This window comes from Miniopterus schreibersii, assembly GCF_964146895.1.
Source record: "Miniopterus schreibersii genome assembly, chromosome: 14".
NCBI lineage: Eukaryota > Metazoa > Chordata > Mammalia > Chiroptera > Miniopteridae > Miniopterus > Miniopterus schreibersii.
In genome coordinates this window covers 6119945-6144011 of record NC_138114.1, presented here as the reverse complement: position 1 = coordinate 6144011, position 24067 = coordinate 6119945, and the positions used below count along the sequence as shown (strand labels likewise).

General features: G+C 51.3%; 1 protein-coding gene across 3 annotated transcripts in view; it reads left to right on the top strand.

Moving 5' to 3' along the window:
* VSTM4 (V-set and transmembrane domain containing 4) overlaps window positions 1–24067 on the top strand; it is an 86921-nt gene that overhangs the window by 16261 nt on the left and 46593 nt on the right. Inside the window, exons 3-4 of one of the 3 annotated variants that reach the window (XM_081158421.1) lie at window positions 11116–11184; window positions 19807–19914. In XM_081158421.1, the coding sequence (XP_081014547.1) occupies window positions 11116–11184; window positions 19807–19914 (177 nt within the window). Of the gene's footprint in view, window positions 1–11115; window positions 11185–19698; window positions 19915–24067 lie in introns of all 3 variants that reach the window. The other 2 variants (XM_081158420.1, XM_081158422.1) reach the window with 2 other exon arrangements.

Below are 24067 nucleotides of genomic sequence, written 5' to 3'. Positions count from 1 at the left end.
CTCTAGTCCACTCTACCCTCCCTCTGCTGGATCCCAAGGTGAGTGGCTCTACATGAAACTTTGTATGTTGGCTCTTTAAGAGGGTGCCTGCATTTCCAGCTGTCTCTGCCTGGCTGACAGAAACCCTGCTGCTTTTCATAGCAAGATGTTATTTGGGCACCTTTTTCAGTTCTGGTTCTCTGGACTGGAAAGCCCAGCCTGGGGTTTAGACCCCAGAGTCCTCAGTGGGAACCCCCACAGCTGAGGTATCCCTCTGGACCTTCAACAGCTGCCTGTGGGAGCCCAGCCAGCCCTCTCACACCTCCGCAGTTCCTACCAGTCTCTATGTGGTCTCCTCTTTTCCTCCTTGGTTATGAAGGTGCTCTCCAGCTCGTCTTCAGTTGCAGTTGATCATTCAGGATGGTTTTTCTATATTTTAGTTGTAATTCCAGTTTGGTCCTGGGAGTGTTAGTGCAGCTTCCACTCAATTTTCCACCATCTGGGAATACTCATCTTTTAAAATTTCTTGAAACTCTTATTTAAAAATCTCTTCTTGGCTTGGCTGGTGTGGCTCAGTTAGTTGTACATTGTCCCACGTACCGAAAAGTTTCTGGCTCGATTCCTGGACAGGGTACATACCCAGGTTGCAGGCTTGATCCCTGTTTGGGGTGTTTGTGGGAGGCAGCCAATCAATGTTTCTGTCTCCCATTAATGTTTCTCTCCCTCCCTCTCTCTTTGTCTTTCCCCCTCCCTCTGTCCTGCTCCCTCCCTTCTGCCCCCTCTCTCTCCCTTCTTCTCTCTCTCCCTGTCCCTCTCACTTCTCTCTCTCTCCCTCCCTCCCTCCCTCCTTCTACCTTTTCTCTCCAAAAATAACAAAAAACGTATTTAAAAAATTCTTTTCTAACGAAATGAGCTATTGAGCCATGAAAATATATGGAGGAAACTGAAATGCATATCACTAAGTGAAAGAAGCCAACCTGGAAAGGCTGCATACCATGTGATAACAACTCTGGCATTCTAGAAAAGGCAAAGGCAAAGCTTTGGGACAGTAAAAAGATGATTGGCTGCCAGGGTAATGTAGGAGGGAGGGATGAATAGTGGGATCACAGATGGCTTTTACAGCAGTGGAAACATGTTGTATGTTACTGTAATGTTGGGTACATGTCATTCATCTGTCTAAACCCATAGGATGTACACCACCAAGAGTGACCCCCAGTGTAAATTCTGGGCTCTGGGTGATATGGATGTGTCAGCATAGGTTCACTGATTACAAGTGTACCCCTTGGTGTGGGATGCTGGTAATGGAGAAGGCTGTGCATGTGTGGAGTATATGGGAAATCTCTGTACTTTCCCCTCAGTTTTGCACAGAACCCAAAATTGCTCTAAAGAGAATTTATTCTAGAAACTTGTCATAGATAGATGAAAAGTCCTATAGCCTATAGTTTAAAACCTACTTTCCTTTTTTTTAAAATCAAGAAACTTGCATGCCTCAAGCCATTTGGCACTTTTTGCATTTTCCAGGATGTCTCACTTTTCCTTAGCTGGAGTCCTGTTTACCCTGAGAATGACCATTTAGGAAAGGTCACAGGTTCTTCTCTGAGGAGGGTCAGGATGAATGGCAGTGAGCCCACTTCTGCACAGCTCATTACTGGGAAGGCTCACTTATCAGACTGTTGAAGAAATTAAAGTCGTGACTATTACTATGGTTTCACAACTCGGTTATCATGAGCACTGATGACAGCCTAGCATCTTTAATTGTTTGTATATATTACTGTGGGGTCAAGTCTGTTACTGTAACACCAGTGCAGGTCACTCATACTTTGCTCTGCTCTTTGGAGTGGGGGAGAAAGGGATGAGTTCCAAAGAGTGTGCAGGGAATTGGCCATAAACTGCAGCCTGTTGCATCCGTGTTGTGTACCCAGCATGGTGCCTCCTGACAAAGTCCAGCTCAGTAGTTCTGTGCCTGTAAAGTGCTTTACCAACATCACATGAAATAAAGAACCAAAACAAAAACCTAAGACCAAACGAACACTGGCCCCCCAGCCTCAGCAGTATTATTTGCGTCACTTTGCTCTCTATATGTTCGTGTTTTCCCCAAAATGAGGTTTGTCTTAAGCCTGTGTGTGTGGTCACAAAAAATAAAATAGCAAACTATGAGGGAAAATTAACACAAATGAATGAACTTGTCACAGCTTATTCCTGGAGACAACCCTGAAAGTGCCTGACTGAGACATGCAGGCTGTATCAATTTGGGGTTAAGATTAAGTTGCCATTTTATGTTTTACCTGAAAATTATTAAAATATAATGGAAAATAGGGAAATATTCAATTGGGGTTTATTTGCAAAGTATGTAAATGTGAGATTGTGGAGGGAGGGCTCTTGGCTGTAGGGTTATCGGTGCTGGTTGGCACAAAATGAAATGATAAATAATGAATGCAAACATGACCATCTAGATGACAATGGCGTCATGCTTGGCTTGTTATAGAGAAGCTGTCATGCTAGATGAACTTGTCAATGTCATTTTTATTACACAAAATAGAAGGAAAGGTGGAGAACATTACACACTTCCCTCATTTGCTGTGCCGTGTTCCATGTCGCTGAGTGAGAAGCCCGGGCTGCAGGGAAAATGGATCGAAACCACCGTCCTGGTGACACATGGTGTGCAACCCTCTGGAGAGGCTGCCAGTGGAACCGGGAGGGTCAGCGCTGGGTTTGATTTCATTTAATTGTTTTATCAATGACATTGAAAAAGGAGCACACTGTACCCTAATGAACTTTACAGAAAATACAAAATTGGCAAATGTTCTTAATGTCAGCGAGGAGTAAAACATAATAAAAATGAATCCAGAGAGGTAAGAAATACGGGCAGGAAATAACAGAATGAGATTCAGTTTGGAAAATGGCAAAGTGATACGTTCGGGGAAAACGATCGCAAGCACTGCTGAGGAGTCAACAGGAGGCTAAGAGGCTGTCCCTGGGCAGGGACTACGGCGATGATGGCGGCGAATCAGATGTGCGCCTGCAACCGATATGGCAGCACCGACAGTCCGTGTCATTTCCGTCCATGTGCAGACTGTCCTGGTGTCCCTGAGAAGGCAGGCGGGGTGTCATGTGCACTGTGCTGGGGAGACTGTGATGCAGATGACACAGTCTGCTTTGGGAGCCTCATTTCCAGAAAGATAGATTCAGACTGCAGGAGGGTGGCAAAAATGAGGAGGAAACGAGTGGCAGCCTTCGGAGGCATGACCGGCTCGCCGAGGAAGCTGTGCGGGCGCGGGCGCGGGCGCGGGCGCGGGGCGGCAACTGCCTGGAAATCACTGTGGCTGCGGAGCTCAGCAGTGCCGGCGATTCATTCACCGCTCTGCTCGGGGGGCACTTGATCGCGCCTGCCCTGCACCGGGCCCTCATGTGCTAGAAACTTGGGGACACATGCCTGACCCATCGGGGTGGCAGATGCACAAACAGATATGAGGTCACAGTGTATGTGCGATGGTAAGGGAGAGAATGGGGATTGTGGGGTCACACAGGAGGCCCCAGCATGAGGGAGCAGACAGTGCTTACGCTGACACTGGGGTTCAGGGGGGGCAGGGAGTGGGAAGGAGAGGCATCTCGGTATGGGGGGCCCCACACCAGTGGGTCAGGACCCCTGTAGCCTGAGATGGGAGGCAGGGGCAGCTGTGGCTAACTAGGGAAGGAGGCAGGACTGACGGCGAAGGGCTTTCGCCAAATGCTAAGGAATCTACAATTGATTTTGTAGGCCAACATTTTCGACTTTGTCTAATGATAATCGTCACCAGGGCCGCTGTTAACATGAAGATTCCCAGGCCTCTGCCCGCAGGATCCTGGCTGGTTCGAAACACGCCGTCTAGGTGACTGTATCCTTAGGAAGTCTGAGGAGTCTCTGCTTTAGGCCGTGGAAAGCCCGCGAAGCGTTTAAAGCCTTTTGCTAGATCCTTCTGTGTGCTGCTTGGGACATGGCTTTGGAGGGACCAGACTCGAGGGCGAGGAGGGCGTTTCCTGTCGTCGTTCAGGCTGGGAATGATTGAGAACTAAGCTTGGAAGTGGAAATGGAGAGACAATGAGGGGTCAACTGAAAAGGCTTTAGAATTGACTGGATGTGGGCAAGGGAGAGAGATTTGGGGTGATAGCCAGGGATCTAACTCAGTAAGTATATGCAGGGCGGTGCCCGCAGCTGGCAGAGAGGCCGCAAGGGATGGGGCTGCTCGCAGGGGAGGCTCAGGATCGAGAGCGGCGGGCGGTAAGCCATGCTGCATGGCCAGGTACCTGGACACAGAGGGATGCCGTGCTGCTGTGGCTGCTGAGACCTGATTTCTGAGCCAGACAGGTGAAGCCACGGGGGTGGGTGAGACCTCCAGTGGGCAGGCGCCAAGGATGGAGCCTTGGGAAACACCGGTGTTTGGGGCAGCAGGAGGAGCTAGCGTGGCTTGGGTTCTGGTTCGGGCTCCTCCAGGCCCTCCTGGTGGCCGTCTAGAGAAGGTCAGGTGTCCTCAGTGGAAGAGCAGCACTGGAGGGCGGGGATGCAGCAGCCCTTCCCAGGGTCCCGGAGGTCCATGTGCACGTGGCCCAGAGGAGCACAGTGTTCTGGGCGGGATGGGGCGCACCCACCCGCCCGCAGCAGCCCAGGAGCCCTGCACCCTCCGCTGCAGTGACAGCCATCCGAGCTAACTGCTTGTTGCTCGGTCGTCGTGAGTGGTGAGATGCAGGGAACCCACTAGCCCCATGAATAGTGGGAGGTCGGTCCTGAGTGCACTGCCCAACGCTGAGGCACAGCAAGCCCGAGCTGGGGGACAAGGCAGTCGGGTGGGAATGAAGGCCATGGAGCAGAGGTTTGGGTACTTTCCAACGGGAGACGCAGCTGGTCAGACTCTTTCTTCTCAGGGGTGACTGGTTTATTTTGGAGGTGTCCCGGGGTTTTAAATAGAAGGTCTCATAGGTAGACTAGTGCAGAGATTTCCAAGTGTTCTTGGTTCTTGGTGGCCTTAGGCCCAGAGAAGTAGCTACAAGTCCTTGCTTTTGAGGAAGTGGGGTCCAACAACTTAACATAAGTATTTCTGTCCTAAAACCCGAGAGCAGAAAACGTCCCCAGAGACTGAGACAAGCTGTTCTCTTTCAGGTACATTCCAAGGTCACTCTTGAAATGAGGTGAAGATTTGATACGTAAAGGGCCCAGACCTCTCCAATAAGTACAAAATAATGTCTCACTGGTCGTGGCCATTTCTTTTGAAATTAGTGATCGTTTTGGAAGCCATTCGTTGTACACTGTGCCTGCAGACACCAGGGAGCGTCGGCCCTGCGTGTGTCCCCACCCTCAGCATTGGCAGGTCACTTGCTGTGCCTCTGCAGGTGTGCAGTTTTTAAACTAAGCTGGCTGTCTTCCCATTACTGGGCCATCAGAGTCCCTGTTGCCCTCCACTGCCCTTCACCACCTCTGCCCAGTGTCCCCGTGCCCAGGCACTGCCGCTTCTGTTTTGTCTCTGCTCTTCCATCAGCCCTTGACCTCCCTTTGCCGCCTCTGCTCCTCAAGCATTGGGGTCTCGCAGCCTCTCTGCCTTTCCACCCTGCCTGATGTCCCTGAAATGCCCACACGTGTCCTCCTCAGACATCCATCTGGCCTGGGCCCTCTCAGGACATGCTGGTGCTATTCTAAGCTAGAGGGTGGCTGGGTGGGGATGGGAGGCTAGACTAGCCCTGGAGCCTGGCTTTTCTTCAGGTGTCCCTGGGAGAGTCCGAGATGAAGCCTGAGGGCGCAGGGCAGGCTCTGCCCAGTTCCGGGGCCACCTGTCCTTAGCTGCTGCTGAGTTTTTAGCAGACCAGTTTTAGGGGCCCAGCCTGAGGGCACTGCATGGCCCGTTCACACCAGGAAGCACAGTCTCTGGGGTTCACAAGAGTGATATTGTCTTTCATTTTAGGTTTCTGCTGTTAGGGGATCAACTGCTTCGATTCCCTAAACTTCATTAAAAAATTGCCCTCAGTGGCTCCTCAGCCCAGCCCAGCCCCCCAGACTCAGGCACTGTCTGTACGGGGGAGTGGAGACGCCTTCATCAGCGCTGCCAGGGCTGATAGTAGAAGCCATTTGCAAACGCTGCCTCCCGCAACTGAGTAATCATTTCAGTCTAACCCCAGACACCAGAGTTTAATAAGTGAAGTTGCTATTTGACTTACGATCGTGCAAGTAAGCTTTGAATGTGAGGAGTCCACAAAGCAAAAGTCTAATACAAGGTTAGAGAGAATTTAATAATTAAATCAAAAGTACTACCCCAGGGAACCAATGTCTCAAGTTCCAGTGGAAGAAATTAAATAATTCCTTTTCTCTGGAGACATGGGAGAGATAATTAGGAGTGAGATTAACCAGACATTGAGTGCTACTTCTTAATTACACAAGCACACATCGCGATGTTTAAAGTGTTAATAGGTCCAGATACTTGAAGGGAACAGATTGACAACTGGGGTGTGATTTAAACACCACTTAATTCTTCATTCCCACCCTCATTCCGACGGCCTTTGTCTTGGAAGAATTGAAGAGACTGGAAATGTAAGTGGAGCAGACGTGCTTTCTGCCGGCTAATGAGCCCGTGGTCACTGCACTTGCCCAAGGAGACGTGAGAGTGGGAGGCTCGATTCCCGCCCTGGGGGCCCCAGCCTCACAGACTCGGGGGGAGACATGTAGATATGGGTATAGATCTTACAGACGCAATCGAGGTAGCTAATAAAGTGAGAGTGCGAAAGGGCCATCTGGGAAGGTGCCTCCGGCATGGAAGTAAGAGAGAGACAAGGGTGCATTCTTGGGGGAACATGAGAAGGTCACCCGGAGGCTGTGGGTTGCTGGGCCCAGGGTGAGAGGGCTCTGATGGTTGTGGACCATGCCTCACCAGGAGACCCGAGGGCCTGAGCAGAGGCATGGACTGGGCGGGAGAGGAACTTGCGAATAACTTGATGGAGTCGGATGTGTGTTTGTGGTTGGTCAGGGCCAGGGCGGGCAATGATGACAGGAAAGGTTGGCATGGTGGCCCGGCCGGGGAGCGTGACCCCGGACACCATGCCAGATTCTTCCTAAATGCATCCTCACACCTGACAGCGCATGGAACACAGAGGGCTCTGCGACAGTTCCTTTGGGTGAAAGCATGAATGAGTGACCTAAACTCTTTGGTAAAATCCCATTTTAATTAATGGCAGCAAGGAGTGGAAGTTAATAGCAAGCAAAACTATAGACTGATGCTGGAGTTGTATTTGGAGAGGGCCAGTGACCAAGCCCTAAGTTTCAAAATGTCTTAACTGCTGTGTGGGGACACACGGCCTTGCATTCTGTAGCTGACTGCGTTCTGAATGCAGACCTCTTTTCCATCTGCCTTGTCCCAGTGGGAAGGCTGTTAAATGTGGTTTACATTTGCTCTTTCAGTTTGTTTTTTAGAATTTATCTTAGAGGGAAGGCAAAAGGAAAGAATGACTTGGAATAGATAAAGCTCACCGTTTCTGTTTCTCATCGGCTGCCCCGTTGGTGCCGGGCTCAGAGGTCCTCACCTGCATGGCTTTGTTCAAGCCCCAGGAGAGGCGGCCTTGGGCCTGAGTCTCGGAGGGACAAGAGGGAAGGAGGCAGCAGGCAGACTGCCGAGAGCAGAGCAGGGAAGGGCTGTGTCTCGGGCTGCAGTTGCCTTCCCTGAGAATGCTGGTCCGGCCATAAACACGGGGGCAGCGACGTGTACTTTTTCCTTGGGAACCATCACTGCATAAAAAGGGCCAGTGAACTGAGCATATTAATTTTTAAAACTTGGAGCAAAGGTTTTGACTCATCTTTATTTTATTGAAGGGTCTTTCCTTGTGCATATTTCATACCACCAACCCCTTCCGGCCCCGTAGGTGGTTGTCTCCCACTGGTGTCTGAACAGTGCTGCCTGGGGAAACGGAGGCAGGATGGTGTCTGCTCTCCGGGTTTGAATTCCCCTTGGGTGCAAATCAGCAAGGTCTAAAGGCCGGGGGCCAGGCCGTCCACTTCTGCCCCTCTCCCTTCCGCTTGAAAGAACTCAGAATCGCCTTCTGCGTGGGGTTTGAGGACTGACTTCCTCCCTCCATTCGGTAAGAAACTGAGAGCTCAGAGGCCGTAGAGTAGCTCACAGCAGACCCCAGGCGTCACCTCCGCGGCCGGAGCGCGGTGTGCAGGCCGCCCTGATGGCCTGGTGGGCTGGTGCCTTCCTGCTGCTTCTGAGCAGGCACCGGGGTGACGGGAGGTGGCTGGCGAGGACAGGCCCTGGCCCCGGCCCCTCTTCCCTGTCTCCCAGAACCTAATGACGCTGTGGTCCCAGCACTGCGACCCACCAATACGGTACAGTGTTCATTCCATTCATTTGTTCAGAGTAACTATGACTTGTTGTGAGCCGAGGAGTCCCGGAAGTGAAGGAAAGTACAGTCCCCTCCTGTCCCTTCAGGGGACACTCACCCTGGGGAGGCGGGCGAAGGACAAGGTAAATGATAAAGAGCAGCGAGGCTCTCTAAGGCCGCACTGTCGGGGGGAGGGGGGGTTGTCGTGATCCTTGGAGGAAGGCCTCTGACTCACATTTTCTTGTTTCCCAGCTTGCGCCAGCTGCCGGGAACACACATCGATCCTTGTAGACGCCCCCCTTTGAAAGTAACCTCCGAAGGGGCTCTTCACTTCGTGTTCACTGTGCGGACACGTCGCTATTGAGGGGCCCTTTTCGAGTCCTTCGTAGACAGCACTTGTGTGATTGGCGTAGTCCTTAGGTGGTGGTGGTGGTCTTGTTTTCCCTGGATCAGATTGAAGAGGCATTGGTTTAGTTTCCAGTCCGGGGCCCTGCCCTGGGTGGGAGGGGAGGCTGAGGCACAGGGTCTGGCTCCTCGTGGCTTGAATTCCCTCCCCCGCGTCTCCGTGGACTCGATGCCCACGCTCACTGAGAGCGTGTGAGGCAGGGCTTCGCCGACTCAGACTTCTCTTGAAGGTGTGCCCCCTCGTCATGGAGCTGTCTCAGAGTGACGCCTGGAAATCTCCATTTAAACAGGAATTCCAATTAATATTCCTGCACACTAAAATTTTAGAAACCTTAAGCTTTGGGCACTAAGTGAGGGCAACACGCCATGTAGTCAGGATCTGGAAAATCTGGAGGACACTCTAGTTCCGCCTGGCCTGGCCAGCCGTAGAAAGAGAGAAACGAAGGCGTGTCTCCCAGACCCGGGGCCTTTCCCCACGTCCTTGCTGCTGCTCACTGTGGCCTCCACAGTCCGCTGTCTGTGTCGGGGCCCTCTTCACCCCCTTCACCAACACCGGTGTCCTGGAAGGCTGTCTGGGTGGGAAAGGTGCACCTTATTTTGGATGTAAACTATGGATGCAGTTAAGCTTTCGTAGTTGTAGGATTCCTTCTCAAAGGGATTGGGGCACGGGAACAGGTGGCAGAGTGCTGGGCAAAGGGCCTCTGAACATGGTTGGCCACCTGTCCCATGGGATGAGCTCAGTCCTTCAGCGCAGGTCCAGCGGAGGTGGCAGTGTCATCAGTGAACCAGAGGCCAGGAAGGGAACGGGAGGCCCCTCAGCCAGAGGGCGTTGTCAGTGCCACAGGGTCTTGGTGTGAACTCAGGGGATACAGTCTGCCAGAGCCTGTGGAACGTGCTCTCCCTGGGGAGTCGTGGACGCTCTGCTCCGGTTAGGAGCACAGGCTCTCGGGTGTCACACCTCTCTGAGTGCCAGCTTCCCACAGGCCCCTGAAAGGGGACTTGACTAAAGTTCTTTCTGTCCACCCCGCTCCCTCAGACACACGGCTGATAGGATCGCTGTGTCTCCGGGCCTCTGTGCCGCGTTCCTCCCACTGTTCGATCCTGGGCCACTTTTAACCACTTCTTCCCCGAGGAGTGGACACACCCCAAGGGGCGTCTGTCACAGCTTGCCCCTGGGGATACAGAGGTGGCAGATATGGCTCCTGGTTTTAGGGAATTTAGGTTCTAATGGGAGAGAAAGTCTCCAGTAACGATGGACTGATAGCAGACCAAACCCTCCTGAGAGCACTTAGAAAAGCTGAAGAATCTCCCTTCTAGCTTTCCTAATTACATATTTATATTTCACAAATACATTTGTATAACATAGTTACACAGTTCTATCCGTGCATATGTATTTCAGCTGTCCCGATGGTCCTCTGAAGGACAGCACAGGTGATAGATGGTAGGTAGGTAGGTAGATTAGGCAGGTAGATTCTTTTTATTCAGATCCCAGGTCTTTTCTCTAGAGCTCTTCGGTTTGGTAGCCACTGACCACATGTGGCTACTTAAATTTAATGAATGAAAATGAAATACAGTTACAAGTTCAGTTTCTCAGTCCCACGTGGACTGGCCACATTTTACAGAAAGCCCAGTAGCCACGTGGCCAGTGGCTGCTGTCTGCGCAGCGCAGACAGGACATCTCCACCATCTCAGGACGTTCTGTTGGACAATGTTTTGATCCCCTGACATTTTGCTTTTTTGTCAGGTTAATTTTTAGATTTTTACTAATGATAATGTTGCCCCTGTGCCTGGAGGTTTCCGTGGTTTCAGACCCTGTCGTACGATCCTCAGGGTTTAACATGGGGTAACTCAGCTCTGTTTCCGTGGCTGTTGAAAGCTGGCACGGTGAGGTCGGTGACCGACGGCCCCTGATGAAAGCGGACAAGACAGCGTGATCTCAGAATCAGATGCCCGCTGCTCTGCAGGCTGCCTGGCACGGAGAACGGTGTTCAGGGCTCAGATCCTGAGTCATCAGATGACCTCAGGCTTCTCAACCTTGGGATACCAAGTGGTAAAATAAATAATGTTTTGGTTCTTGGAATTCCCACTGGGGAACTCTGTTTTGCGAGAATATGGGATGAGCGGGACTTCTGCTGAACTGTGTGCCCGCTTTCCCATATATTGGCTTTTAAATGGACATCTTAATTTTCCTTGCCGGTGCCCCAAGCCTTTCAGCTGTTATGTGTGAGTCAGTGCCCCTCTCTGTGGCCTGTGAGTTGTGACAGTTAAGTGTGGTTTTGCAAAAGTGAAGATTACTTTGTAAAAGTGCTGGGTGCCATGTGGCATTGTTTGGGACTGCGGTGCCGGCCAGGCCCCAGCTGCTGTGCTTCATGCTGTGCTCTCGTTTCTGTCTTGCAGTGATTCCCCTCAAGGCTCCTGAGGACACATCATTTGAAAAAAAGAAAGAGACGGGGGCATTTTTTGCAGGTAAGCTTACATTCTTTTATCATAAGATGCTATCTCACTTTTAGGTAATAGGAAAGTAATAAAATAGGAAGAAAGGACTCTAACTTCTTAGTTTTACCATACTATCAAATTGTTTTCATGCCTTAAATTTACTCAAGAGTAGGATGGGAATTTCTGGTGGTTTCAGCCAAAGGGTTTTGAAAAAGTAGAGGTGAAAACTCCAATCTGCATAATTTGGGGTTTTGTTTGCTCCAGAATTTCTATGCTCGGGTTATATTAGGGAAGAATCTTCAAGTAATATAAAAATGGCAAATATAGCCCAGTCGGTGTCACCAGTTCGATTTTTGGTCAGGGCACTTCTCCAGTAGGGGCCGTGCCGGAGGCAGCCAATCAAAGTTTCTCTCTCATCGCTGTTTCTATTTCTCTCTCCCTCTCACTTCTTCTGTCTGAAATCTAATATACACACACACACATATACACACATACATATATATATGTAAATATATATACATATATATTTAAAAAAACTTTAAAAAATGGCATGTGCATCGATTGTGATGAATTTTATCTCAGAGTCTTGAGTCTGGGATTCTGGAAACAGTTTGAAATCTTAAGCAAGTGACTTTCGACCCATTTTAGAGTTGCCAGGGGCCCTTCACACACTGCGGCCTGCACCACATTTCTGGAGATTCTGACTGCATGGGAAATGGTCGAAAGCTCAAATGATTCCAGTGGCATCCAGGGCCTTAGAGCAGTGGTTCCCAAAGCTGTTCCCAGAGCAGCAGTGTAAGCAGAAGCCTCAGCATCACTTGGGAGCCCTTACAGATGCACTTTGTGGGCACTGCCCTCGCTTACAGGACCAGAAACGGGGGAGAGGGACTGCCCAGCCATCCCGGTGGTCGTTAGGCAAGCTCTACCTTGAGCCTTGGAGCAGTGATTCTTAACGGGATGATTTTGCCTCTCCAGGGACATTTGTCAACATATGGATATATTTTGATTGCCACAACTAGCATTTTGGTGCCACTGGCATCTGTTGGGTAGGGGCCAAGGATGCTGCTAAACAGCCTACAATGTGTAGGTCAGCTTCCCACAGCAAAGAATTCTCTGGCCTCTAATGCCAAGCTCGCCAAGGTTGAGAAACCTTGGCTTAAAGTAAGGAAAACCACAGAAATGATCACAGAGTGGTTGAGGACTGTGACCATAAACAATGAGAGAATGTATTTGTGAGCTCGCAGGCAGAGCCTTTCATCAGCACAAAACTGAGAAATGTTAAGAGGTGATCAGGAAATTGTGAAGGATCACATCTAGTGAAGGCAGGGCATTCATTGATGAGAACAGCCTTGTCAAAAGGATCTCAGGGATGTGTGTGCCTTGGGGCATCACCATTTCATTCTGATAACTAGTCAGGTGTGGTGGAAGCAGAGCTTGCCCTAGGGGAGAGCAGTGGGGGTGAAACCACCCTTCCAAAAGCTGGGTAAAACCAGTGGGTCACAGTGATATTTCTCGCTCCCTCTCCCCAGAAATCAATAAAACAGGATGATTTTGCCTCTCTCTCTCTAAAAATCAATAAAAATCTTTTTAAAAAAAGCAGTGGGGCCCTGGCTCGTGTGGCTCAGCTGGTTGGCATCATTCCCTGCGCTGAGAGGTCGCAGGTTCCATTCGTGGTCAGGGCGCACACCTGGGTTTCCAGCTCCATCAGCAGCAGGGGGCGTGCAGGAGGCAGCTGATCCACGCCCCTGCCCCCTCTCTCACTCCCCCCCCCCCCCCCCCCCCCCGCCGTTCCTCCCACTTCCTCTCTCTCTGAAATCAATAAAAACTTAAAAAAAATTTTTTTTTAAAGCAGTGGGTTGAGGCACTTTCCCTTTTGGGGAAATGTAACCATAATTATGAACATTGTTTGCCGACCATAAGGTGTCACCCAGGTGGGCCATTAGGATTTATTGTTACGTTTTGAAGTCATAAGTACTGTGTTTCTCAGGTTACACTTCCCTCTAACAATGGTTCATTGTTTTCCCGGCTTTTCTTCGTGTTTTGTAGCTGCCTTTTTATTTGATGACCTTCTAGCCAAATTATCCTAAATTTCCTCCCTTAGCCTTTCACTCAGTGAATGTTTGTTTGTGAGTGGAGGTGACAGGGACTTGGCTCCTCACAGGGTGAAGCAGGAGAAAGAGCAGCTGATTCCACCCATGTTTCTGTGACCCAGGCCCGTGATGGGTGGGAGGACTGGGAGCGCCCCAGGGCAGGTCGCTGTGCTGGGACAGGGAGCCCTCCTCTTCAGGTGCATGAGGGTTTCCTGGGGCCTGCTGGTAGTAACCCAGACTCTGCTACCCCGAGAGCCTGATGATTGTATTTAGGGAGAGGTCAAAGATTGTGCACTAGGTCAGGTGTTCACAAAGACAAGAGACTTTATGTGTTTGGGAGGATTGTAGCATTTAGTCCCCTGGCCTCGCAGCATAATCATTTCTAAAACACCTATAATGAATAACATTTTCTAGTTCACATGTGGCTACAGAGTGTCAGGGTTATTCTCTACTCAGCTCTAGCAGTGTCCTCGCCCAACACACCCTCTCTCCTCAGCGCAGACAACCAGGTCCTCCCCAAACAGCCGACTTGGCCGCCTCACTGGGGCAGCTGTTTCCGCAGTGCTCTTTTCCTAGGTTTTTGGCATCAGTTTCCCTGGGCTTTGCTTTTTTAACCCAGCCATAGCGCTGGCGAGGTCGGGGACAGTCACAGTTCCCCGGCGCCTGAACCCAGGCCTTTGTCCTTTTGTTCCTGGATGGGAGAGCTGCCGTGGGCTTGCCTGCCGATGGCCATCCTCCTGGGCTCAGCCGGGCCCGGCTCTGCATCCGCAGCACAAGGAAGGCACTGTCAAGCCTCCCATGAGGTGCTGCAGTGAGTTAGAGTTTTTCTGGGCTGTTGCTCAGGTATTTTGCCCTGAGCAAGATGATATCACTGGCTGGATAAAAAAATGGCAGAAGCACAGTTTTCTCCACAGAGCTGCAGCCTCCTAGGCCTTGGCATTTGCTCTGGAAACGGAGAGGACCGACTTTAACTTCCCAGACTCAGCGTTTGGGAGAGGTGGGCTCCGTCCCTGTGCTGAGAGATGCTGGGCTCACCAGGTTTCACAGCGGCTCTGCGTACCCAGCAGGCCTCAGGGTTGCCCGGCAACAGGTGCCGGCTGCCTTTTGGGGCCACTCTGCCCAGCTGCGGTGGCCTGGCTTTCGGGAGGGCGGGAGCGGGCATGCGACGCTGTGCACCGGCTCAGCCTCCCAGCCGCGCGATCACTGCTCCAGCCTGCGGCCCCACCATCTGCTTCAGGGAGGCCTGGGCCGGGCCGTGGGGAGACATGTTCTGCATGGTGGCTTGCAATCGAGCCTAAAAACGACACTGGTGCTTTTGGAAGTCCAATGGCAAAAGACAAAAGTCCAAATGAATTCGGGGAAAATAGCACAATTTTTAGAATTATTTTGAGTGTGCAGGTAAATGGGGTATTTTAAAAGCGAATCTCAGATTTAGTTAAGCACAGACATTTTGTTAAGTTTGGACCTAAAGGCTTGGATTCAGTCTCTGGACAAGCATTGTTTGGCCTGGTCTGTTTAAAAACCTTTGAGCCAACGTTTATTAATTAGAGGGGTGTTTACATAAAAGTGAAAGGCACCGGGCCGGCAGGCCAGCCTGAGAACTTGCCTGGGACCCGGCGGCTGCCTCTGTCCGGCGGTCACAGCTTTGCTCTAGCTGCCCTGCGAAAGCTGGCCCTGCAGCTGAGGCATTTGTCACCCTGGCTTAAATGGCTCAGGGTTTGACCTTTGTTTGCATAGTCTTTGTGCAGCAGAAGGAAAACTTGGAAAGGGGTAAAATGAGAACCTGGGGATAATGGTTGCTGCCCAGCCTGGGGAAACTCAGGTACTTTTTAGCTTTTCTCCTGTGTGGCCGCACCTTTTAAGGTTCACGGAGCTTCGAGAACATGACAGAGCGCAGGTGCGATTCACCCGAGCCTGTGGGGACTCACACACGGCGCTGGTGCCTGCTGGCCGGTGTCCACAGCCCGGAGGCCTGTGTGCTTGGCAGTGAGCTGAGCCTTCCAGACTGGCCAGATGTTGTATGATTCTGTATCTGCCGATGCCCGTGGAGAGCCCCACTTGTGCCATGTTGAGGAGGCTGTGATCTGAAACCATAACACAGGCCTCTTGGAGCCCCTCACCTCCTGCCAGGGCAGAGTGGGCCACAGATGTCTACGGTGTGCTCTGGGGACACCGTGGGAGCGTCTCTCTGTGGCCGTGTCCCTCCATGTCCCTGCAGTCCCAGAACCAAGGGACAAGTTTTGAAGCAGAGGTGAGCTGTGCATCTTGGCAGCTGCTCCAACAGCAACACTAAGACAGCTGTTCTCCATCCCGAGAATGACACGGAAGCCACATTTCCCTTTCCTTTTAGTCCAGGGACCACCTCTCCGGAATCCCAGGTAGGCAGGTGTTGCGTCCGCCTGGCCCACATCTGTCTGCCTGGCACCGTGCGCACACTGTTCCCCATCCTCTTGTCCCAGACTTGGCTCTGCAGCCTGTTCCATAGGGTAAAATTCAGGACTGTGCCCTGGCTGGGTGGCTCAGTAGGTTGGAGTGTCGTCCTGTACACTGTAAAGTTGTGGGTTTGATCCCCAGTTAGGGTGCCTACAGGAGGCAACTGATCGATATTTCTCTCTCACATCGATGTCTCTCTCTCCCCCCTCCCCTCTCTAAAATCAGTAAACATATCCTCAGGTGGGGATAAAAAAAAATCCAGCCCTGTCACGTGTCCGCCACACTCGGGCCAGGCCTGCATCCTGTCCTGTTTCCTGCCCCGGGACCTCTGCCCTGTCCCTCAGGGTTTCATGTTTTTTTGTTTTTTTTATTTATTTTTATTTTTATTATTATATTTTTATCTTCACCCAAGGGTATTTTTTTCCATTGCTTTTCAGAGAGAGAGAGAGAGAGAGAGAGAGATATCAATGTAGCAAGACACATTGATTGGTTGCCTCCCACGCTCGCCCCGACTAGGGTCAGGGATAAGGTGTGTGCCCAAGGTGTGTGCCTTGACCGAGGTACGTGTGCTTGACTGGAATTGAACCCGAGACCCTTCAGTCCTCAGGCTGATGCTCTAACCACTGAGCCAAACCAGCCAGGGAGAGTTTCATGTGTTCCAAATGGAGGCCAAGTCTCCCTCCTAACTGACTGCTCGCGAGTGCTCCACCGTGTTAATCCACAGCCCGCACATCTGAGACACAGGCGTCTCTAAGGAAAGGCTGTTTTGATTTTGGTCATAGGAGAGAGTTTTCACTAATTCTGTCTCAAACTCCTCACGTACCATCGAACTCCTCGACTCCTGTAATCTGGCTTTGCTCCCACCCCCCCCCCCAAATTAGCTGCCCCCAGGATTTTCTAGTAGCTTCCTGGTGGGAAAACCAGTGGCAGTTTTCCTGCAGCCCCTAAGCTGACAAGGAATCTCTTGGCTTCTAGAGCTCTCACTCGAGCCCTCTCAGCTTGGTGACTGGCTCCCAGCTCCCTCTGCAGGGAGACAGTCCCTTGTCCCGTCCACCTACCCGGCTCCTTAACTGTCAGTGCAGGTGCTCCCTTCACCTGCAGCCTGGTCCTGCTCTGCTTTCCACTTGTTTTTGCCCAGGCTTCTAGTCTCCAGGAGCAGGACCCCACAAACTAGCATAGGCAGAAAAGCTGACCGAGCCCAATACCGTGCGGGGAGCTCCAGGCTCCAGGGGCAAAAGCTGCCCTGGGCTTCCCTGGGGCAGGGGCTGCGGAGGGAGAGTCGAGAGGAAGCTGAGATGTCTGATTCCACCCCATTCTCCCTCCTTCTCTCCCATGACGTGAGCCTTACCTGCTCCTCCAGGCTCGCCAGAGCAGCCCGCCCCCCTGCCCCCCCTGCCCCCCCCGCCCCCCCCCCCCCCGGCGTGCTTGCTTGTTAAGTTGAAGCACTTACCTAACTGCCTCTCCAGGTCCCAAGGGCTTTCCAAAGGTGAATTCCTGTTGACTAAGTAATGTTACTTTGAGGAACTTAATCTTCAGATCATAATGTGAGAGATGTGTTACAATTTAAACTTATAAATGCTCATCATTGAATCATTTACTATAAAGAACTATCAGAAACACTTTGCATAACCAATAATAACGTCAAGTCACGTATATTAATATGAGAAACTTATCACATTTTTTTAAAAGTTGAGAATCAAGTTTTTTAAAATACGTTTTTAATTGATTTCAGAGAGAGAGGAAGGGAGAGGGAGGAAGAGAGAGAGAAACATCGGCTGTCTCCTGCGCACCACCGTCCCCCCGGAGCCTGCAGCCTGGGCGTGCGCCCTGACTGGAACTGAGCTGGCGACCTTCTGGTGCTCTAGACCATGCCCAGCCTACTGAGCCACACCAGCTAGGCCACAATAATTTTTTGAAGACAGCTTCATGAGAACATGAGATTTAAAAAGCAAGATATGAAACGATATGATCTTTATTTACAAATATGCACATATACATCATAAATACACTGACTGTGAGCAGTACTTAGGGTGATGGAGAGTGAATACTGTGTTTCTCTTTTCTCTCTCTCTTTTTATTTTCTCTCCATATTTTTGCGTTTTCTGTGTTATTTTAAAGAAGACTCAGAGCAGAGCTCCCGTCCTCTGGGAAGCCCCTCCATCCCTTTTCTGCCTGTTCCTAGAACTGGGCACACATTCCTGTTGTTGCAGGTGCCAGGCAGCCTCTGCTTTCCGGCCGAGAGGCCCTCTGCCTGTTCACTGTTACATTGTCACATTTTGTGTGTCTGGTGCTGAACTTGGCCATGATTAATGTCTGTTGGCTAAAGAAATTTAAGTCAGCACAGAAACATTTTTGCTAAGTTCAAACATTTGCCAAGTCCAGCCTTCTGCAGCATGTTGCTGCATAGAAGGTTAAAATAAAGCTTTTGGCTTTCTTTTCACTTCCTGAGCATTTTAGCAGTCAGATTGGTGATAAAGTTGATCATTGGACTTGAAGAAATGGATGTATACTGTTGTGGGCTGAATGTTTGTGTCCCCCCAAATTCATGTTGAGATCCTGTCCCCTAATGTGATGGTGTTAAGAGGTGGAAACCTCGGGGGTGATGAGGTCATGAGACTGGAACGCTCATGTGTGGCATTAGTCCCCTTTGGGGGAGACCCCACGAGAGCTTGCTCGCTGTCTCTCTGTCCTCTGCTATGTGAGGATACCCAGAAAGGACGTTTCTAAACCAGGAGGAGAGCTCTCACCAGACACCAGGCCTGCCAGCAGCTTGTCTGAGAAATGTGTTTGTGTTTAAGCCACCCAGCTTATATTTTGTTATAGCCCAAATTCACTAATACATATACGAATATGGTTTAACTATTTGAACTTAAAATTTATTTTGAGAAAATTGTAGATTAACATGTATTTCTAAGAGATAATACAGAGATAGATCCTTTGTATTGGTTTGTACTCTTTACCAAATTTCTGCCAGTGGTAACATCTTGGAAAGCTCTAGCACAATATTGGAACCAGGATGTTGACACTGACACAGCCAAGACAAGAACATTCCTATCACTGCAAGGGTCCCTCATGGCCAAACCCACTTCCTCTCGCTCCCTCCTTAACCTCTGACAAACACTAATCTCTTCTCTATTTCTGTAACTTTGTCATTTAAAGAATGGTGCACAAAGTAAACATACAAAATAAAATCGTACAGCATGTAGCCTTCTGGGAGTTTTTCCACTCGGCATGATTCTCTGGAGCCTCACCCGGGGCACCCGCCCGCCAGCAGCGTGCTCCTCTGTGGCTGAGCGGCGTCCTCGGCGTGCGTGGCCGCTTGACCCGCAGCCCGGAGCGCGGGGCCGCCGGCAGCTTTCGGCTGCTGCGCACTGAGCTGCTGTGAGCACGTGCGCAGGTTTCCGCGGGAACTTAGGTTTTCGTTTCTCCGGACCCAGGGCCCCGGAGGGCCGCTGGGGGTGGAAGCTCGTCGGGTGGGCGTCTTTCAGGAGACTGTGGCTGTGCCATTGTATGTTCTCACCTGCAGTGTCTGACTGACCCCTTTATCTATGTCCTTGCCAGCACTTGGTATTGTCACTTTTTTATTTTAGCTTTTGTGACAGGTGTGGTATAGCTCACTGTGGTTTAGATTTGCATTTTTTCTAACGGCTAAGGAAGCCGAACATCATCTCGTGTGCTTAGTTTATTTTTATGTGCTTATTTATCACTTGTATATTCTCTTAGGTTAAATGTCTCTACATTTTTGCCCATTTTCTAACAGGATTGTTAATTTTTACTGTTGAGTTTTAGTTCTTTATATTCCAGACGCTGGTCAGTTTACGGTTTGCAACTAGTTTCTCGCAGCCTGGAGCTCGCCTTTTCATCCTGTGCATGGGGGCGTTGACAGAGCCAAAAAATTTAATTTGCTGAAATTGAATGTATTAACTTTTCCTTTCATGGGTGGTCCTTTTGGTGTCAAGACTGAAAATTCTTTGCTTAGTCCTAGATCCCAAAGGTTTTCCTACTGTGTTTTTTCCAAAAGTTTTCCACCTGGGTGCGCGGTTCGTTTCGCGTTGGCTTGTGCGAGGCGCCGGCGGTTGGTTTGACCCGGTGCCCGCCGGCCCTCGCGTGACGCCGCGTGTCCCCGCAGACCTGTACGTGTCCGCCGTGCTGCTGTGCTGCCTGGGGATCCTCAGCGTGCTGCTCTTCACCCTGACGGTCGCCTGGCAGTCCGTGCTCCGGAGGAGGAAGCCCAGAGGTGAGGGCAGGCGGCCACGCCTGGACCGGGGGTGCGGGCACTGCAGGCGGGACGCGGGCTTCTCTTGGCTGACAGGCCTCAGGAGTCGGGGACTGTTGACCTGCGACAGGGGAGCCAGTGAGCCCTTACGCTCCGCTAAGGCAGCCGCGACGGCCGCGAGGGCTCTGCCGTCGTTAAACCCCCCTGTTCTCAGCCCCCTGCCTGTTCTAAGCCCCTCACCTCTGTCATTCTCCCGGGGCCTGGGGGCAGGCTCTGCCGCTCGAGCCTGAGTTTTGGGGAACTGTCCCTAACCGCTCCGAACTTCAGCTCCCTCACCATGAAGTGAAACGGATGGACGCCAGCTTCCTGCGCCCAGCGTTGTCGGAGTGTCTGTGACAGGTGCAGCGCCCGGTGCCGGGCTGGCAGGCAGGCGCGGCTAGAAAGACGGCTCCTCCTTTCCCCCGTCCAGTCTGCGTGTCCCCTTTTCTTGTCGGTGTCCCCGTGCCCCTGGACTGTCCTCAGGCCCTCTCGTGCTACTCTTCTCAGCGACTGGATCTCCCTGTGGGTGCTGCCTGCTTTCTGCCTCTAGCCCTCCCCTTACCAGGCCGGATGTCGCATTGCCACCAGCTCCTGTACGTTTCTTCTGAGATGCCCTCCCTGCAGCCCCTCCAGAATTTCTGAGACCGATGGGGACCCCGTGGCTCCCAGAGATGATCTGGGTAAGAGCTGGGCTTGGACGTTAAACCATTTTGGTTCAAATGGCGCCTCTTCACGCACCAGCTGACGACTTACCCGCTGTGCCTCGCCTTCCCCATCTTGGTAATGGGGAAGCAGTCGCAGCAAACAGACAGACAGAAGCCCTTAACATCCGGCTCCTTGGAGGTGTCCTGTGTTCATAGTGACAGTTAAACTTAATTACTGTTAGTCTCAGGTCGTAGAGTGAAGTGTTAGATTTGGTGGCCATGGCTTAAGGGGACTCAAACGGGGAAACCGAGCAGTTTCAGAGGGGCCTCTCCTCAGAGCTGCAGGCAGGGCTAAGGGGACAGGAGGGGGGCGGGGCAGGCAGCAAGGACCAGCGCCTGTGGGAAGCTGTTTCTACCCCAGACCTTATGGCACAAGGGGAGGAGAGGTTCCTGGAACTGTAATAACTGTGGCTGTGGGAGAAGTGGCACCAGCAGGAGCCTTAGAGGAGGGACTTGGGCAACACCCAACCAGGAGGCCGCGGGGTGGGACCAGGAGCACGTGTCCCTCCCCCTCCCCTCTCCCCTCCTGCATGTCCTCTGCTGTCACTCTGGTCCTGCCAACCAGAGCCCACAGGGCAGTGCCTGGAGCCAGACCCACACGTGACTGGCCTGTGCTCCCAGAACCTTCCTCCGTGGCATCTGCCCACCTCACCAGCAGTCCCCGAGCTTCCCACCCGCTCCACACCCTTGGCTCCTCCTGGGAGCTGGCGGCCTGCGTCGCACACCTGCCCTTCAGGAGGACGGTGTGCGGCCGGGCAAGCATCTCACCCTTTCTCCTGGGAATGCAGCTCATGACAGGCTCAACGAATGCAGGACACCCTTGGCTGCCAGCTGTGGGAGTTTGGAAGCCACAGAGGTGGCCTCCAAGTCTGCTTAGCTTTAAAGACGCCTCCTCCTGGGCCCTGGGCGTGATGGAGAGCCTGCTGTGAGTACCGGGCGTTAGTCTGCGGCAGGGTGAGGAGACAGCAAGGCAGCTGCCAGCGCGGGAGACGCCCCTCCCTGCCAGCGGCAAGGGCAGACCCGGCAGAGCACCCAGCTCGGGCGGCCCGCGTCCGTCCCCCGAGCGGGCTCCAGGTGGCCGCAGTGCGGCTGTGCACAGTGTCCCAAAGTCCTCCCGAGCTGCCGAGAGCCTCGCCCGGGCATCTGCTGCCCCCAGACCCCCCGCTCCTCCACGTCCATGTAACCCTCGCCACCAGTCCCGGTGCCGGCGGATGGCTCCCATTTGACAGCACAGCCAAGGAGCTTGATAAAGTCTTTTTTTTTTTAACACCTTATTAGATTTATTGGGGTGACAATGGTTAATATGAACATATAGGTTTCAGGTGTGGGTTTCTGTTACAAGATCTGTGTGCCCACCACCCAAAGTCATATCTTCTCCCATTACCGTACGTTAAGACCCCCTTCAGCCTCCATAAAGTATTGAAATAGGGAGTGCCCAAGCCTGAGCCCAGCTGCTCCCTGCCTCCCGCATTTCCATTCAGGAAAGCCTCAGCGGTCTGGGGCCTCACCTGGCCAAGGAATTTTCCTTCGGCCTTCCATGGCGGTTGTCTCTGAGGTCCTTCCCAAATAGCGCTTTGTGGCTCCTGCGGCTTCTTGGGATCTCCGCTTTGGTCAGTGCAGCTGCTGCCAGCAGGCTGGCATCCTGTCACCTGGGCAGGTAGGTCCTGCCCGTGGAGCTTTAGGAGCCAGGCCCTAGGTCCCTGCCAAAGGGTGAGATCCTAGACTGAGGACTGTGCTGAGGCCGCTGTTAGCCCCACCCAGGCCCCTCGGAGCGCAGCCCAGCCCTCGGAGCAGGCCGTCCCCCTGGGAACCTGCTCAGTAAGACCCTGACTCAGCACCTCTGGGCAGGCCTGAGAGTGCATGTCTGATGGGACCCCAGGCGGTGCCACCACTGCTGGCTTGAGGCCGCATGTGCAGTCGCAAGACCTCCGGCCAGTTCTTAACTCTGTACAGCCCAGCGCTCCCTTTACCACAAATACATTGATATGATTCCATTACTATTTTGAAATGAAATTCATAGATAAGATATGCAGCCTGTAGCCACAAAAGCCAACTGAATGCTCTAACTATAATATAAAGGAGAAATAAATGGGAGGTAATTTGTAGCACAGTAAAACAAATTTTAGTATTACACCTCTTCTTTTGAATGTTTGGATTTTAGAGAAGACAGTATTTCTTTATATTTGAAGTCATTACATATACATGTATATATTTACGTATATTGTGTTTATATGTAATATACACACATGATATATATTAAATGTATATAGTCATGTGCTGCATAATGCTGTTTTGGTCAGTGATGGCCCACGTATGTGATGGTGGCCCCATAAGATCATAATGGAGCTGAAAAATTCTTACCTCTAGCGATGTCCTAGCCGTGTGACGTTGTAACAACACATAGCTCGCGTTTGTGGTGAGGCTGGTGTGAGAAGCCCCACTGCTCTGCCCGTCGCGTGCAAGTACAGCGCATATACTTACGTACGGGACATACACTGATGATGAAATACACGACTGTTAGTGGCTTATGCATTTACTATCCTAATAGTTCTTAATCGTTATTTTACGGTGTAGTCTCTACTTAGAAAAGTTTGCTGTGGAGCAGTGTGTGGTGTTACTCTGGCAGCAGCCTCCTACATCTCATGGTTACGCTTCTCTTGATCGCACACTTCTCCTGTGTTTGACTGAATACCGGGCTATATAAATGGAGCGCAGCCTAAGTGTACAGTGTTTGTAAAGTCTGCAGGAGTTGGCACTGACGTCCTCGCCTTCTTACTCACCCACCTGCACTCACCGACTCACCCAGAACAGCTCCAGGCCTGCCAGCTCCACTCACGCCAGTGCCCTACACAGGGGTGCCGTTTTACCTTTATGCCTTTTCTATGTTTAGATGCATAAATACCACTGTGTTATAGTTGCCTACAGTATTCATACAGTAACATGCAACGCAGGGCTGTAGCCTAGGAGCAGTAGGCTAGACGTGTAGCCCAGGTGCCATCTAGGTTTGTGTAAGTGCACTCTGGGATGTTCACACAAGGATGAAATTGCCTAATTCTAATTCTTAGAACACAGCCCTGTTGTTAAGCAGCACATGACTGTATATTACATTTATATTGAATTATATTTACATATATTTATATGTCTACTTATGCTTAAAATAAAGGCTAAGTGTGAACATATATATACACATATGTATGTGTACATATATACATGAAGACTCAGTATGCATATGACAGGGACAAGTATGGCTGGCACAGGTATGCCTTAAAGTCCAGGAATGGCAGTGCTCATGATGAGATTTCTAAAATCCCAACCCTTAGTAAGGTTTCAAATAAAAAAGCACACATTGCCTGATTTTAACACTCCTAAAACATTCACTGTATTTAAATGAGGCAAAACCTACCTGTGTTTATATGTAATGGATTTAGGTC